Source organism: Balaenoptera physalus (assembly GCF_965194825.1).
Source record: "Balaenoptera physalus genome assembly, chromosome: 13".
In the NCBI taxonomy this organism is placed as follows: domain Eukaryota; kingdom Metazoa; phylum Chordata; class Mammalia; order Artiodactyla; family Balaenopteridae; genus Balaenoptera; species Balaenoptera physalus.
The window spans coordinates 68544528-68559899 of record NC_138892.1 but is presented as its reverse complement, the minus strand read 5'-3'; the positions used below and the strand labels follow the sequence as shown (position 1 = coordinate 68559899).

Below are 15372 nucleotides of genomic sequence, written 5' to 3'. Positions count from 1 at the left end.
TAATATTTTTATTTGTATTATTTTTATTGCATTTTCACAGTATACCTTCTTACAATAGTTTTTTTACATCCCTGAAATTTACCAGCTCTGAAAAATGACTAAGGCAGCTATAAATTTGAAATTGATCTAGCCAACTTTACTTCTTACACCAAGTGAATAACTACTACTTAATTCCAAAGATTTGAAAGTTACTTCATTGGTGTGGTCAGTTAGGATTATATTTAGCTGCCAGAAACAGAAAACCCATCAATAGTGGCCTAAACAAATAGGGGTTGATTTTTCTTACATAACAAATTTCACTAGGAGTAGGTAGGTGCTCCTGAATCAACAGCAGCTCACTGATGTAAGGGCTGTATCTGACTCCCTAGGTTTTCTCTCACTGCATGTCACCCTGTGGTTGTGATATGACTGCCGCAACTCCAGATAACACATTTATGTTCTAGGCAGGAGGAAGGAGAAGGGTGATGCTAGCCAAATCTTTTCCTATTTGTTAGGAAAGAAAATGCTTTGCCAGAAGCCCCCAGAGCAGACTGTCACCTACATCTCATTGGCTAGAACTACAGCACATGGTTCCTCATAGCAGCTAAGTAGGCTGAGACAGGAGGTGTTTGGTTTGCTCTGAGTAAAATCAAAATCTCTTAGCAAGAAAAAAGTGGGACAGGCTACCTGGCTTTGATAATTTTTCTAGTATTTTTTTAAGTAGTTACCAAAAATTAACGGAAGAAAATAGTTCATCATTAGTTCACCATCGTAAGTGGATTCCTGAAGTACAGTATCTGATGTATCGGCAAGAGTCACTAGTTTATATTCAAATATGTAGTTGCCAAAGTGTTTTTACGTCTACTTTTGATACCGTGGTGGACTAGATGCTGTGAGGGGCCATCTCACTACAAAACGTTTAGAATCAGTTAAAAACATAATTTCCTTTGCAGTTTTGAGCTTACTAGAAGGAAAGAGAATATACAAAGAGGAAAAAAAAACATGATTGCCTGAAATAGAGTAGTGAGCACCTCTGAAGTTCAGGAGTGCTCTGAGAACAAGTGCTGTTATTAGTGTCTCCACCTAAAAGCTCAAGGAGACCAAGCCTTGGGTCAGAAGTGTGGTAGAAGAGCTGAACTTGAGACGCTTGGATTCAGCCAGGGACCCCACAAAAGGCTAAATATGTCTCAGAGCAGAGGGAAATGCATATCTTCTCTGAATAAAAGTATCCTTAATTTAGACCCCAGTTTTTTCCCAGATTGAGATAAGCAAATATGAGCTAACTATCAAAGATCAACAAGGACAAAGGGGAAATTTAAAAAAAAAAAAAAGAACAAAAAACCAAGAATGAGATTTAGCCAAAAAAATTAAAAAATAAAAACCTGATTTGGACCATCAATAACTTTAAGAGTTTGAATTATCAGATAAGGAATATAAATTAACCGTATATGAAAATATTTAAACAAATAAATGACAGAGCCAAAAATGAACAAACAATAAGAAACTGTAAAAAAAATTATAAGGCAATTTTGAAAAATAATTAAAAAGAACTTTTAGAAATAAAAATAGTTGTTGAAATGAAGACATTAACAACATATTGATAAAACAGAAGTAGAAGTTTAGGCAAATCTGAAGAGAGAATTAGTGAACTGGGAGACAAATCTGAAAAAATTACCACTAGCACATCACAAAGAGAAGAAAATGGAAAAATTTTTTTAAAAAGAGGTTAGATATGGAAGACAGAATGAGAAGGACTAACTTTTCCAAAGAATCATAGAAGAAAAAAATGGATAACTGAGGAGATGCAAATCAGAAGAGTCAGTGGATAAAATTTTTGCAGCATAAGTGACAGACATCTGTTCACAAAGAAGAAAGCAAAACAAATATCAAGCAGAATAGATAACAAAGAAGTCAATATTTACATGCACTGTAAGGAAAGTGCAGCACACTGAATGTAAGATCTTAAAAGTAACCTGAGAAAAAAGGCAGATGACTGACAAAGGAAATTAAGATTAGAATGAGAGTAGACTTTTTTTTTAATTGTTGTATAGTTGTTTCACAATCTTGTGTAAGTTTCTACTATACAGCAAAGGGAAGTACAGTTCCCTGTGCTATACAGCAGGTTCTTATTAGTTATCTATTTTATACATATTACTGTATATATGTCAATCCCAATCTCCCAATTCATCGCACCCCCCCCACCCCGCTTACCCCCTTGGTGTCCATGTTTGTTCTCTACATCTGTGTCTCTATTTCTGCCTTGCAAACTGGTTCATCTGTACCATTTTTCTAGATTCCACATATATGCGTTAATATACGATATTTGTTTTACTCTTTCTGACTTACTTCACTCTCTATGACAGTCTCTAGGTCCATACATGTCTCTGCAAATGACCCAATTTCATTCCTTTTTATGGCTGAGTAATATTCCATTGTATACACGTACCACATCTTCTTTATCCATTCATCTGTCAGTGGACATTTAGGTTGCTTCCATGACCTGGCTATTGTAAATAGTGCTGCAATGAATATTGGGGTGCATATGTCTTTTTGAATTATGGTTTTCTCTGGGTATATGCCCAGTAGTGGAATTGCTGGGTCGTATGGTAGTTCTGTTTTTAGTTTTCTAAGGAATCTCCATACTGTTCTCCATAGTGGCTGTATCAGTTAACATTCCCACCAACAGTGCAGGATGGTTCCCTTTTCTCCACACCCTCTCCAGCATTTGTTGTTTCTAGATTTTCTGATGATGCCCATTCTAACCAGTGTGAGGTGATACCTCACAGTAGTTTTGATTTGCATTTCTCTAATAATTAGTGATGTTGAGCAGCTTTTCATGTGCCTCTTGGACATCTGCATGTCTTCTTTGGAGAAATTTCTGTTTAGGTCTTCCGCCCATTTTTTGATTGGGTTATTTGTTTTTTTGATATTGAGCTGCATATGCTGTTTATATATTTTGGAGATTAACCCTTTGTCCATTGATTCGTTTGCAAATATTTTCTCCCATTCTGAGGGTTGTCTTTCCGTCTTGTTTATAGTTTCCTTTGCTGTACAAAAGCTTTTAAGTTTCATTAGGTCCCATGTGTTTATTTTTGATTTAGTTCCGTTACTCTAGGAGGTGGGTCAAAAAAGATCTTGCTGTGATTTATGTCAAAGAGTGTTCTTCCTCTGTTTTCCTCTAAGAGTTTTATAGTATCCGGTCTTAAATTTAGGTCTTTAATCCATTTTGAGTTTATTTTTATGTATGGTGTTAGGGAGTGTTCTAATTTCATTCTTTTCCATGTAGCTGTCCAGTTTTCCCAGCACCAAGACTGCCTTTTCTCCATTGTATATCCTTGCCTCCTTTGTCATAGATTAGTTGACCATAGGTGCGTAGGTTTATCTCTGGGCTTTCTATCCTGTTCCATTGATCTATATTTCTGTTTTTGTGCCAGTACCATATTGTCTTGATTACTGTAGCTTTGTAGTATAGTCTGAAGTCAGAGAGCCTGATTCCTCCAGCTCTGTTTTTTTTTTCAAGATTGCTTTGGCTCTGTGGGGTATTTTGTGCCTCCCTACAAATTTTAAGAGTTTTTGTTCTAGTTCTGTAAAAATTGCCATTGGTAATTTGATAGGGATTACATTGAATCTGTAGATTGCTTTGAGTAGTACAGTTATTTTCACAATGTTGATTCTTCCAATCCAAGAACATGGTATATCTCTCCGTCTGTTTGTGTCATCTTTGATTTCTTTAATCAGGGTCTTATAATTTCCTGAGTACAAGTCTTTAGGTTTACTCCTAGGTATTTTATTCTTCTTGTTGCAATGGTTAATGGGATTGTCTCCTTAATTTCTATTCCTGATCTTTCATTGTTAGTGTATAGGAATGCAAGAGATTTCTGTGCATTAATTTTGTATCCTGCAACCTTACCATATTCATTAATTAGTTCTAGTAGTTTTCTGGTGGTATCTTTAGGGTTTTCTATGTATAGTATCATGTCATCTGCAAACAGTGACAGTTTTACTTCTTCTTTTCCAAGTTGTATTCCTTTTATTTTTCTTCTGTGATTACCGTGGCTAGGATTCCAAAACTGTGTTGAACAATAGTGGCAAGAGTGGACATCCCTGTCTTGTTCCGCATCTTAGAGGAATTGCTTTCAGTTTTTCACCATTGAGAATGATGTTTGCTGTGGGTTTGTCATATATGGCCTTTATTATGTTGAGGTAGGTTCCCTCTATGCCCACTTTCTGGAGAATTTTTATCATAAATGGGTGTTGAATTTTGTCAAAAGCTTTTTATGCATCTATTGAGATGATCATATGGTTTTTATTCTTCAATTTGTTAATATGGTGTATCACATTGATTGATTTGCATATATTGAAGAATCCTTGCATCCCTGGGATAAGTCCCACTTGATCGTGGTGTATGATCCTTTTAATGTGTTGTTGGATTCTGTTTGCTAGTATTTTATTGAGGATTTTTGCATCTATATTCATCAGTGATATTGGTCTGTAATTTTCTTTTTTTGTAGTATCTCTGTCTGGTTTTGATATCAGGGTGATGGTGGCCTCATAGAGTGAGTTTGGGAGTGTTCCTTCCTCTGCAATTTTTTGAAAGAGTTTGAGAAGGATGGGTGTTAACTCTTCTCTAAATGTTTGATCGAATTCACCTGTGAAGCCATCTGGTCCTGGACTTTTGTTTGTTGGAAGATTTTTAACCACAGTTTCAATTTCATTACTTGTGATTGGTCTGTTCATATTTTCTGTTTCTTCCTGGTTCAGTCTTGGAAGGTTATACCTTTCTAAGAATTTGTCCATTTCTTCCAGGTTGTCCATTTTATTGGCATAGAGTTGCTTGTAGTAGTCTCTTGTGATGCTGTGTATTTCTCCGGTGTCCATTGTAACTTCTCCTTTTTCATTTCTAATTTTATTGATTTGAGTCCTCTCCCTCTTTTTCTTGATGAGTCTGGCTAAAGGTTTATCACTTTTGTTTATCTTCTCAAAGAACCAGCTTTTAGTTTTATTGATCTTTGCCATTGTTTTGTTTCTATTTCATTTATTTCTGCTCTGATCTTTATGATTTCTTTCCTTCTACTAACTTTAGGTTTTGTTTTTCTTTCTCTAGTTCCTTTAGATGTAAGGTTAGTTTGTTTATTTGAGATTTTTCTTGTTTCTTGAGGTAGGATTGTATTGCTATAAATTTCCCTCTTAGAACTGATTTTGCTGCATCCCATATGTTGTGGATTGTTGTGTTTTCCTTGTCATTTGTCTCTAGGTATTTTTTTGATTTCCTCTTTGATTTCTTCAGTGATCTTCTGGTTATTTAGTAGTGTATTGTTTAGCTTCCATGTGTTGTTTGTGTTTTTTACGTTTTTTTCCCTGTAATTTATATCTAATCTCATAGAATTGTGGTCAGAAAAAATGCTTGATATGATTTCAATTTTTTTAAATTTACCGAGGCTTGATTTGTGACCCAAGATGTGATCTATCCTGGAGAACGTTCCGTGTGCATTTGAGAAGAAAGTGTAATCTGCTGTTTTCGGATAGAATGTCCTATAAATATCAATTAAATCTATCTGGTCTATTGTGTCATTTAAAGCTTGTGTTTCCTTATTAATTTTCTGTCTGGATGATCTGTCCATTGGTACAATTAAGGTGTTAACGTCCTCGACCATTATTTACTGTTGATTTCCTCTTTTATAGCTGTTAGCATTTGCCTTATGTATTGAGGTGCTCCTCTGTTGGGTGCATATATATTTATAATCATTATATCTTTGTCTTTGATTGCTCCCTTGATCATTACATAGTGTCCTTCCTTGTCTCTTGTAACATTCTTTATTTAAAGTCTGTTTTATCTGATGATATGAGTATTGCTACTCCAGCTTTCTTTTGATTTCCATTTGCATGGAATATCTTTTTCCATCCCCTCACTTTCAGTCTGTATGTGTCCCTAGGTCTGAAGCAGGTCTCTTGTAGACAGCATATATATGGGTCTTGTTTTTGTATCTGTTCAGCCAGTCTGTGTCTTGAGAGTAGACTTTTTAACATCAATCTGAAAGCCAGAAGAGAAGAGTCTAATATCTTTAAAATGCTAAAGAAGGTAACTGTAAACTCAAATTATAGCAATACTTTGAGTAATTGAAAAATCTGTCCACATTGAAAACACCAAGCCATATGGCTTTCTAGGAGAGTGATACCAAACTTTCTAGAACAGATCATTTCAATATTATACACACTCCTCCAGAGATCAGGAAAAGGAAATACTCTCCAACCCCTTTTAGTTCCTAAAATCAGACAATAGAAAGGGAAGGGGAAAGTATGTCAGTCTTACTCAATGCATAGATGCAAAGATCTTTTTAAGATGTGCAGACTGGATCTAGCAATCTATTTTCAAAAGATGACATCATATCACATTGGCTTTATCCTAGAAATGCAAGGGTGTTGTAACATAGAAAATCTTCATATCTGTAAATATTACCTACCTCAGAAATGGATGGAAAAAAAAAAACCAAAAATACCTCTTTCCTACATCAACTTTTGCCTCTTTACTATGTAATTCTATCACTTGAACTCACTAATATCTTTCTCAGCTCAAAATATTCTCCACTGTCACACTACCTGATTTACAAGAAACATTTGACACAGCTGATCACTCTTCCTTGAAACTGTTCCTCACTTGGCTCCCAGGGAAACACATATTTTGCCTTTCTTCCTACCTCTCTATGCAGTCCTGTCTTAACTTCTTTGCCCGTCCCTTCCTTCTCTTCTTAATGATCCATGGCTCATTCCTTGGTTGTCTTTTCTCTCTACCCACAGCATTGGTGATCTCATGCAGTCCGGAGACTTTAAGTGCTATCTATTTGTCAGTGACTCACTAATGGATATCCCCAGAAAATCTCTCTTCTGAACTCAACCCATCAATCCAACTGCATACTTGACCTTTCTGCTTGGATATCTAACAAACAGATACCTCAAATCTACTGCCCTAAATTCCCATATTTTCTTAAGTCCACTTGCAATGTTCTTCTCCCTACCGTGCACTAAATCTGTTCTGTCCACAGTTTTACCCCCTCTCAATTATGGCAGTTCCATCTCAACAGTTGCTTGGGCCAGAATTCTTGGAGTCCCCCTTGTTTTCTCTCCCCCATTTATTCCACATCCAGTCCTGTTGAGTTTTCCTTTGAAAATATATCACAAATCTGACCAGTTCTTACCAGCTCTGCTGCTGCCGCCCAAGTTAGAGCCACCATCATTTCTTGCCCAAATTAGGGCAACAGTCTCCTAACTGGACTCCCTATTGTCTTCACATCTCACACCGAGTAAAAGCCAAAGTCCTTATAATGACATACAAGGCCAAACACAATCTAGCCACGCTCTGTTACCTCCCTGATGTCACTTCACTCCAGCCTTCCTGGAATGCACCCTTCAGGCTTCTACCAGATGGACTGTGTTGGCTGTTCCCTTACGCCTAGAATGTCTTTCTTCCTGATGTCTGCATGGCTAATTTCCTCACCTCCTTAAAAATCTTTACTCAATGAGGCATGTCCAGACTGATCTATATAAAATCTATATAAATTTTACCTCCCACCGTAACACTCATGATAACTGTTACTCTGCTTTACTTAGCTCATGTCACTTTTTTCCCCATAGTTCTTATCACTTTTTAACACTATGTGTAATTTATTTGTTTTTAATTATGTTTATTCTATATTATCTCTATCTTCTTGCTAGGTTAGGGATTTTTGAACAGTGAATAAATAAAAAGGTTTTCAAGCTTATTAGTCATCAGGGAAATGCAAAGTAAGACCAAAGTGAAAGTCCATTTCACAATCACCATGTTGGTTTAAAAAAAAAAAAAGTGATGGTAACAAGTGCAAACAAGGATGTAGAGCAACTGAAATCATCACACACTGCTGGTGGGAGTGTCAGCTGGTATAGTTGGTATGATCTTGTAAAACTGAACATTCATGTAACAGAGGGTCTCAGCAGTTCCACCCCTAGGTGCACGCTTTTGAGAAACTCACAGGTATTCTCCAGAATCCAAGTGCAAGAACGTTCCCAACATCTTTGTTTCTAATCCAAAAACTAGACACAAACCCAATTCCTTTTGATAGGGGAACGAATAAATTACAGTGTGTTTGCACAATGGATTATATAGAAGTGAAAATGGACTACAGTTAGGCACAATAACATTGATGAATCTTAGAAACTAATTTTGAATGGAAAAAAAGCAATTTTCAAAAGATTTTACCATACTGACAGTATCATACTGTTTTTATAAAGCTTAAAGCAAGCAAAACTAAACAAGATACTATTTGGGGATATATACATACCTTGTTAAACTATTCAAAAATAAAAGAAAATTATATACATATACTCACAGAGATAGGTTAGTGTTTACCTTTGGGGAAGAGGCCTGGGAACAAGATAGGAAAGGAACACACATAAAAATATCATAACATCGTCAGTGTCATGGTGAGTGTTCTAGATATTAGATGTATTCTGTTCTACATATCAAATAGTAGTCTTGAAATTTATAAAGTAACAAAATGTAGCGCCTTGTCAGAGCCATGCTGTGGTGGGAGAGATTGGGTATACATGATGAATGCCCACCGCCTTGTCCTGATATACTGCTAATAATGACTAGCAAAAATAAATGGAAGAAACTCTGTGTTCCCCTACATCTCTTTGTGATTGACATTTTTCTTCTCTCCCTTAGCATATCATCTATTCTGTGAAATTTTTCATTTCGTATACAATTCCAGACGTATCGAAAAGCACGAAGAGCAAGATCAGGAGAGAAAAATACCTAACCCAGAAGCTTCTTCATGAGAATCACCTCAAAGACATGACCAAAAATATGGGAGTCATAGCTGAGAGGATGATAGCAGTAGTAGATAACAATTTACGACCAAAGTCAGATTAAGAGCTTTATGTTCTGAGAAGCACTTTAAAGAATTTAGCTTTATCAAAATATATTATGAATCAATAATGAGAATAAGTTAAATCACTTTGGCAAATATGAGTCTTAACTATCGCCATTTTCATGCAGATTATTTTTCAGTTTCAGCTAGAGATGTAGGAACTGGAAAATGTAAAATTGAGATCAAGAAGGGCATAAAACTAATCACCAGGAAAACCAAAAATGTTACTTTTTTTGATAAATTGGAATTTTAGTAACACAGAAGAGGTGTCTTTGTGTGCTTAAAAACAACCCCTGCCAAAGCAGAGTGGATTTTTTTCCTCCATTTGATTATTTTCATTCCTTCTGTTCTCAAGCACGTGATCTTTTTTATTTTTAGGCACTGTTTCATTTCTTCACTTTTTGCCAGATCTGTTCCAGAGTTATCTTTCCCTTACAAATACCATCATTAAAGACTAGACATGCTAGCAGTTGTGTGATTAAAAATATCTAATGCAGAATTGAGTTTGAATGCAGTTTAAGTGTCAGATAGATAGACCCAAGACTTCACAATATTTAGGTGCATTATCACATTCCTACAGAAAAAGAAATCTCAGGTAATAAGAGGAAATTTTCAGTCTTCATCTTGGCCTATCTTTCCATCTCAGAGAAATACTCTTAATGGATTGCAATGAAGATAGCAAGGTTCTGAGCATATTTGTGCTAATTCACAGTGACACCTTTCATGTTCCAGGAGCACTCCTAGAATGTTCTGTGCCTAATCAGTGTTGACTGCTTTGCAAATCTCAAGGGAATAAGATGGCAAAAGCAAGAAAAGTTACAGATTGAAACAGAATTGTGACTCATATTGATCAGGATAATTAATTTACCTCTTCTGAAGATATGTCATTTCTTGAAAAAAAAAATGAAATCAAGTGATTAAAGTTACATATTTATCAACGTAATGGTTTGGAAAAGATGAACGCATCAGGTTCCCACCAGTTGCCCTTTATCCATGAGATCCCAGGAAGTACAGTATTACAAGCACCCTTGTGATTGTCTCACAGCCATTGTGACAGGCCGGTGCTGCGCATGTCAAGAGAACAGCAAGTGCCCTCAGCGTGACCGAACCGTGTTCCTGCGAGGGGTTCTGCACGTCCAAGTGATCAGCCTACCAAAGCATCTGCCACAGAGAAGGCAGCTCAGCGCATCCTCCCTTCTCTTACTCCCAGCCCAGTAACTTGTTTGCACCTGGGCAGCATTTTTTAGGGAGGGAGAGGGAGAGACAGGAGAATACCTAGATTATTCCCAGAAAAAGAAAAGAGACGGGATTTGATTTGAATTTCCAGCCTCCCCTCAAGCCAATCAGGCAATTAAGGGTCAGAAAACAAATTAGTTTGGTCACAAACTCTGCCGTCAGATGGAGGTAACTAACTTCCTGCTGAACTTCTGCCCCACCATGCACATCTTGACCTCGATTTATTCAGCTCCACAGTCTCTACTGTGCTTTACTGTTTTTCGGGCGCCAGGCCCTCTTGTAGGCTCTGGAAAAGACACAGGGCCCGTACCTCTCACCTGTGACTGGTGACAACGCAGGGCTGGGTGCAGGAGAGGGTGTCTGGGACTGGATTCTTGCTAGATGGGCCGCCACCCACTGGATGCTGCTAAATGACCAGGTGCCACAGGAGCCGAGACACTCTGAGTCCCAGCAGCAAAGGACAAGGAAACACTATTCAGTGAGCAGATTTACGGGCTTGTTATAATAGAGTAGCTTCACTCCAGGTCACAATTCTAAATGCCTGCCATGAATGTTAAAAACAAAAAAAAACAGTATTTCTGTAGGAGTCATCAAAACGGTATTCTGGACTTTTGAATTGTCCCAGTGGATCCGGACCATTTCACTAGCTTTCTTGATAATGTTAATGGTGTGATCAGAGAGTGCGCGCAACAGGCCATGTGAGGTCTGGCCACACTGGGAGAAAGAAATGAATTTCTTCCGAGTGGGGAAGTGTTCTCATCCCTTCCCCCGCTCACCCGGGACACTGCTCCTGGAAGTGGTGCCGCTTCCTCTCAATTACCTCTTCTCTTCTCTGAAGTGTAGGAGTATCTCCTAGTGTTGGATATGGCAATTACTCACTGCTTATGGCATCATAGAAAAGGAAATGTTTTTGCCTTATCTCCTTGTATATATAATAGAACTTGAATTGTTCATTTATGTTTTCATAAACCATCTTTCATAAATCGTCTTCATAGTTTAAAGTTTGCTTCTGTGGACAGGAGGGGAAAAAACCTCTACCCTTTTAAGGCAGCGAATATGACGTATGGCACTGCCAGTATTCCCCAAACGGCCAGGTTGTAGTGGGGACCCAGGTTAACCTGTGACACTGACAGTGTTCATGTAAGTCTAGTGCTGACTAGTGGGTAGTGAAGAAAATGTGGGGCTGTGTCTGCAGGCACTCGTGGGCTAGATCTGTAAATGTGAGCAGAGGCGGCACCTTGGAAAAATGGATGGGTGTGGCAGTGGACCTATGAAGGGGAAATCTGGCCCTAGACCTGCCTGGTGTTACCCACTAGAGAAAGTTTACTTTGTATCCTTTTGTGATGCCTGTGAATTTTAACAAATCAAAGCATTAGACCAAAATACTCAGGAGATTTTTCTTTAAATATCCCTCAGATACTTTAGTTATGTCAATAGGAAGGGAAAGCTTTCGTTTTTGTTTGAAAACTAAACAAGACCATTTTGCAAACTGTTTATCACCAAAAGCCTTCCCTTATAATTGCACGTGCATCTTGAATTTCAGAAAACATTAATTCACAATAGGGGGTCAGAATACACTCTGTGTTGAAACACTTCTTGTACCATTTTCTTGTGTCCATATTCTATTTTAAGATGTTTGAAAAGTTAAAATGTATGAGCAGCTTAAGTAAAACTGAAATATTCATGATGCTTTTCATACACTGTGGCATAAGATGTAAAGTTTGTAATATTTTGCAAATTTCTGTGCACTTTAATATTCTTTTATAATTATGAGCAATTTAATAAATCCATTTTTAAAAACAATACTGTGATCTACTCTGTATGCAATTGTCACAATGATTTTAAGAGAGCAGATGTATATCTGTTTACCAATTATGTATCACTCAGATAACAGATGTGCACTTTTATGTGGATTATATCTAAAATTGTATTTTTCATAACTGCACTTAGTTAAAAACATGTTTTTTCTGAGAAAAATTGGGGGTGGGGTTTCAGCCAGGGCTGCTGCAGACAGTTGTTGGGATTGAGACCTGCACAGGGCACCAAGCCTGGAGACCAGGTGTGCCAGTGTCAAGCTGCATCCACTAGTAGGGAGAGGTGCTTCCCGCTAATTGCATAAAGATGCCTCTGCATTCTAAACCTGGGGCATGTCACCTGACATGGGGCAATGACTCCCAGAGAGGGCATGTCTCTAATAAGGCTCAGAAAGGCTCTGTTTGTTTGGATCTGCCATGGCCTTGGGTACAGAAAGGGGAAATTATGGAGAAGGATATAAAGGAAAATCTCATTACAAAAACCAACCTATTTTTTTTTTTTTAAATCCTGGACAACATAAAATTCAGATATTAACTCATTCCATCCTTTGATTGCTTTTCTTTTTTTGACCAGCTTAAATCTCATTAGGCTTGCAGTAAAACTAAGTCAAAAATAGTCCATAACTGGACCAATAGGAAGAAGCATTTTCTCTGATTCTTAAATGGTGCTCTTGGTACAGGTACCAATGATGTTATTCTTCCCTTCAAGCATTTTAAGTCCAGCAAAGGAGCAACTAGAACTTCTTTAGCAAAGTACCCCCTTCTCATTTTGGGGAAATGATGAAATCTTAAATAACTGTTATTTATCTGACCCCACCAGGTACTGTGCAAGTTGTTTACTTACTTACACATGATCTCACTGCCAACATGATTTTGTTGCAAGGAAATTTTAAGTAATGTTTTTAAAAATGATGAAAGTACATGATTAAAAATGAAATGCAACACATCATTAAAAAAATCTCAAGTTATACAAGAAGGCTGTGCTGGAAACCTAAGTCCTGCTATCTCCCTAGCTCAGCCCGGCCCAGCCCACTCCCCAGAGGTCCCAGGAAGTCTTTTTGCCCGAAAGAGACTTCAAAGATGTTCTTTGGTTTTAAAAAATCATATTCAGAAATGTGTGAAGGAGCTTCAAGATGGCAGAAGAGTAAGACGTGGAGATCACCTTCCTCCCCACAAATACATCAGAAGTACATCTACATGTGGAACAACTCCTACAGGACACCTACTGAACGCTGGCAGAAGACCTCAGACCTCCCAAAAGGCAAGAAACTCCCCACGTACCTGGGTAAGGCAAAAGAAAAAAGAAAAAACTGAGACAAAAGAATAGGGACGGGACCTGCACCAGTGGGAGGGAGCTGTGAAGGAGGAAAGGTTTCCACACACTAGGAAGCCCCTTCACTGGCGGAGATGGGGGTGGGCAGAGGGGAAGCTTCAGAGCCACAGAAGAGAGCACAGCAATAGGGGTGCAGAGGACAAAGCGGAGAGATTCCCGCACAGAGGATCGGTGCCGACCAGCACTCACCAGCCCGAGAGGCTTGTCTGCTCCCCCACCCGGACGGGTCGGGGCTGGGAGCAAAGGCTCCAGCTTCGGAGGTCAGATCCCAGGGAGAGGACTGGGGTTGGCTGCGTGAACACAGCCTGAAGGGGGCTAGTGCGCCACAGCTAGCTGGGAGGGAGTCCGGGAAAAAGTCTGGAGCTGCCGAAGAGGCAAGAGACAACTGTTTCGGGGTGCACGAGGAGAGGGGATTCAGAGCACTGCCTAAATGAGCTTCAGAGACGGGCGTGAGCCCAGCTATCAGCGTGGACCCCAGAGACGTGCATGAGATGCTAAGGCTGCTGCTGCAGCCACCAAGAAGCCTGTGTGCAGGCACAGGTCACTATCCACACCGCCCCTCCCGGGAGCCTGTGCAGCCCGCCGCTGCCAGGCTCCCGTGATCTGGGGACAACTTCCCCGGGAGAACGCACAGCACACCTCAGGCTGTTGCAACGTTATGCTGGCCTCTGCTGCCGCAGGCATGCCCCGCATCCGTACCCTTCCCTTCCCCAGCCGGAGGGAGCCAGAGCCCCCGAATCAGCTGCTCCTTTAACCCCGTCCTGTCTGAGAGAAGAACAGACGCCCTCAGGCGACCTACACGCAGAGGCGGGGCCAAATCCAAAGCTGAACCCCAGGAGCTGTGCGAACAAAGTAGAGAAAGGGGAATCTCTCTCAGCAGCCTCAGGAGCAGTGGATTAAATCTCCACAATCAACTTGATGTACCCTGCATCTGTGGAATACCTGAATAGACAAAAAACCATCCCAAATTGAGGAGGTGGACTTTGGGAGCAACGATCGATATATATATATATATTTTTTCCCCCTTTTTTCTCTTTTTCTGAGTGTGTATGTGTATGCTTCTGTGTGTGATTTTATCTGTATAGCTTTGCTTTTACCATTTGTCCTAGGGTTCTGTCTGTCCGATTTTTTTTGTTTGTTTACTTAAAACATTTTTTTTCTTAATAATTATTTTTTATTTTCTATTTTAATAACTTTATTTTATTTTACTTTACATTTTATCTTCTTTCTTTCTTTTTTTCCAACCTTTTATTCTGAGCCGTGTGAAGGACAGGCTCTTGGTGCTCCAGCCAGCCATCAGGGCTGTGCCACTGAGGTGGGAGAGCCACGTTCAGGACACTGGTCCACAAGAGACCTCCCAGCTCCACAAAATATCAAACGGCGAAAATCTCCCAGAGATCTCCATCTCAACACCAAAACCCAGCTCCACTCAACAACCAGCAAGCTACAGAGCTGGACACCCTATGCCAAACAACTAGCAAGACAGGAACACAACCCCATCCATTAGCACAGAGGCTGTCTAAAATCATAATAAGGCCACAGACACCCCAAAACACACTACCAGACGTGGACCTGCCCACCAGAAAGACAAGACCCAGCCTCATCCACCAGAACACAGGCACTAGTCCCCTCCACCAGGAAGCCTACACAACCCACTGAACCAACCTTAGCCACTGGTGACAGACAACAAAAACGACAGGAACTACGAACCTGCAGCCTGCGAAAAGGAGACCCCAAACACAGTAATTTAAGCAAAATGAGAAGAGAGAAAAACACACAGCAGATGAAGGAACAAGGCAAAAACCCACCAGACCTAAAAAATGAAGAGGAAATAGGCAGTCTACCTGAAAAAGAATTCAGAATAATGATAGTAAAGATGATCCAAAATCTCGGAAATAGAAAGGAGAAAATACAAGAAACGATTAACAAGGACTTCTTAGAAGAACTAAAGAGCAAACAAACAGTGATGAACAACACAATAAATGAAATTAAAAATTCTCTAGAAGGGATCAATAGCAGAATAACTGAGGCAGAAGAACGGATAAGTGACCTGGAAGATAAAATAGTGGAAGTAACTATTGCAGAACAGAATAAAGAAAAAAGAATG

The 15372-nt window shown here is 39.1% G+C and overlaps 1 protein-coding gene across 2 annotated transcripts in view; it reads left to right on the top strand.

Moving 5' to 3' along the window:
- ANO6 (anoctamin 6) overlaps positions 1-11921 on the top strand; it is a 212063-nt gene extending 200142 nt beyond the window's left edge. For both annotated transcript variants that reach the window (XM_082422554.1, XM_082422553.1), the window contains one exon: positions 8678-11921. In XM_082422554.1, coding sequence (XP_082278680.1) covers positions 8678-8884 — 207 coding nt within the window. In that variant the 3' untranslated portion in view covers positions 8885-11921. The remainder of the gene's footprint in view (positions 1-8677) is intronic.
- Positions 11922-15372: the final 3451 nt, after the last annotated feature.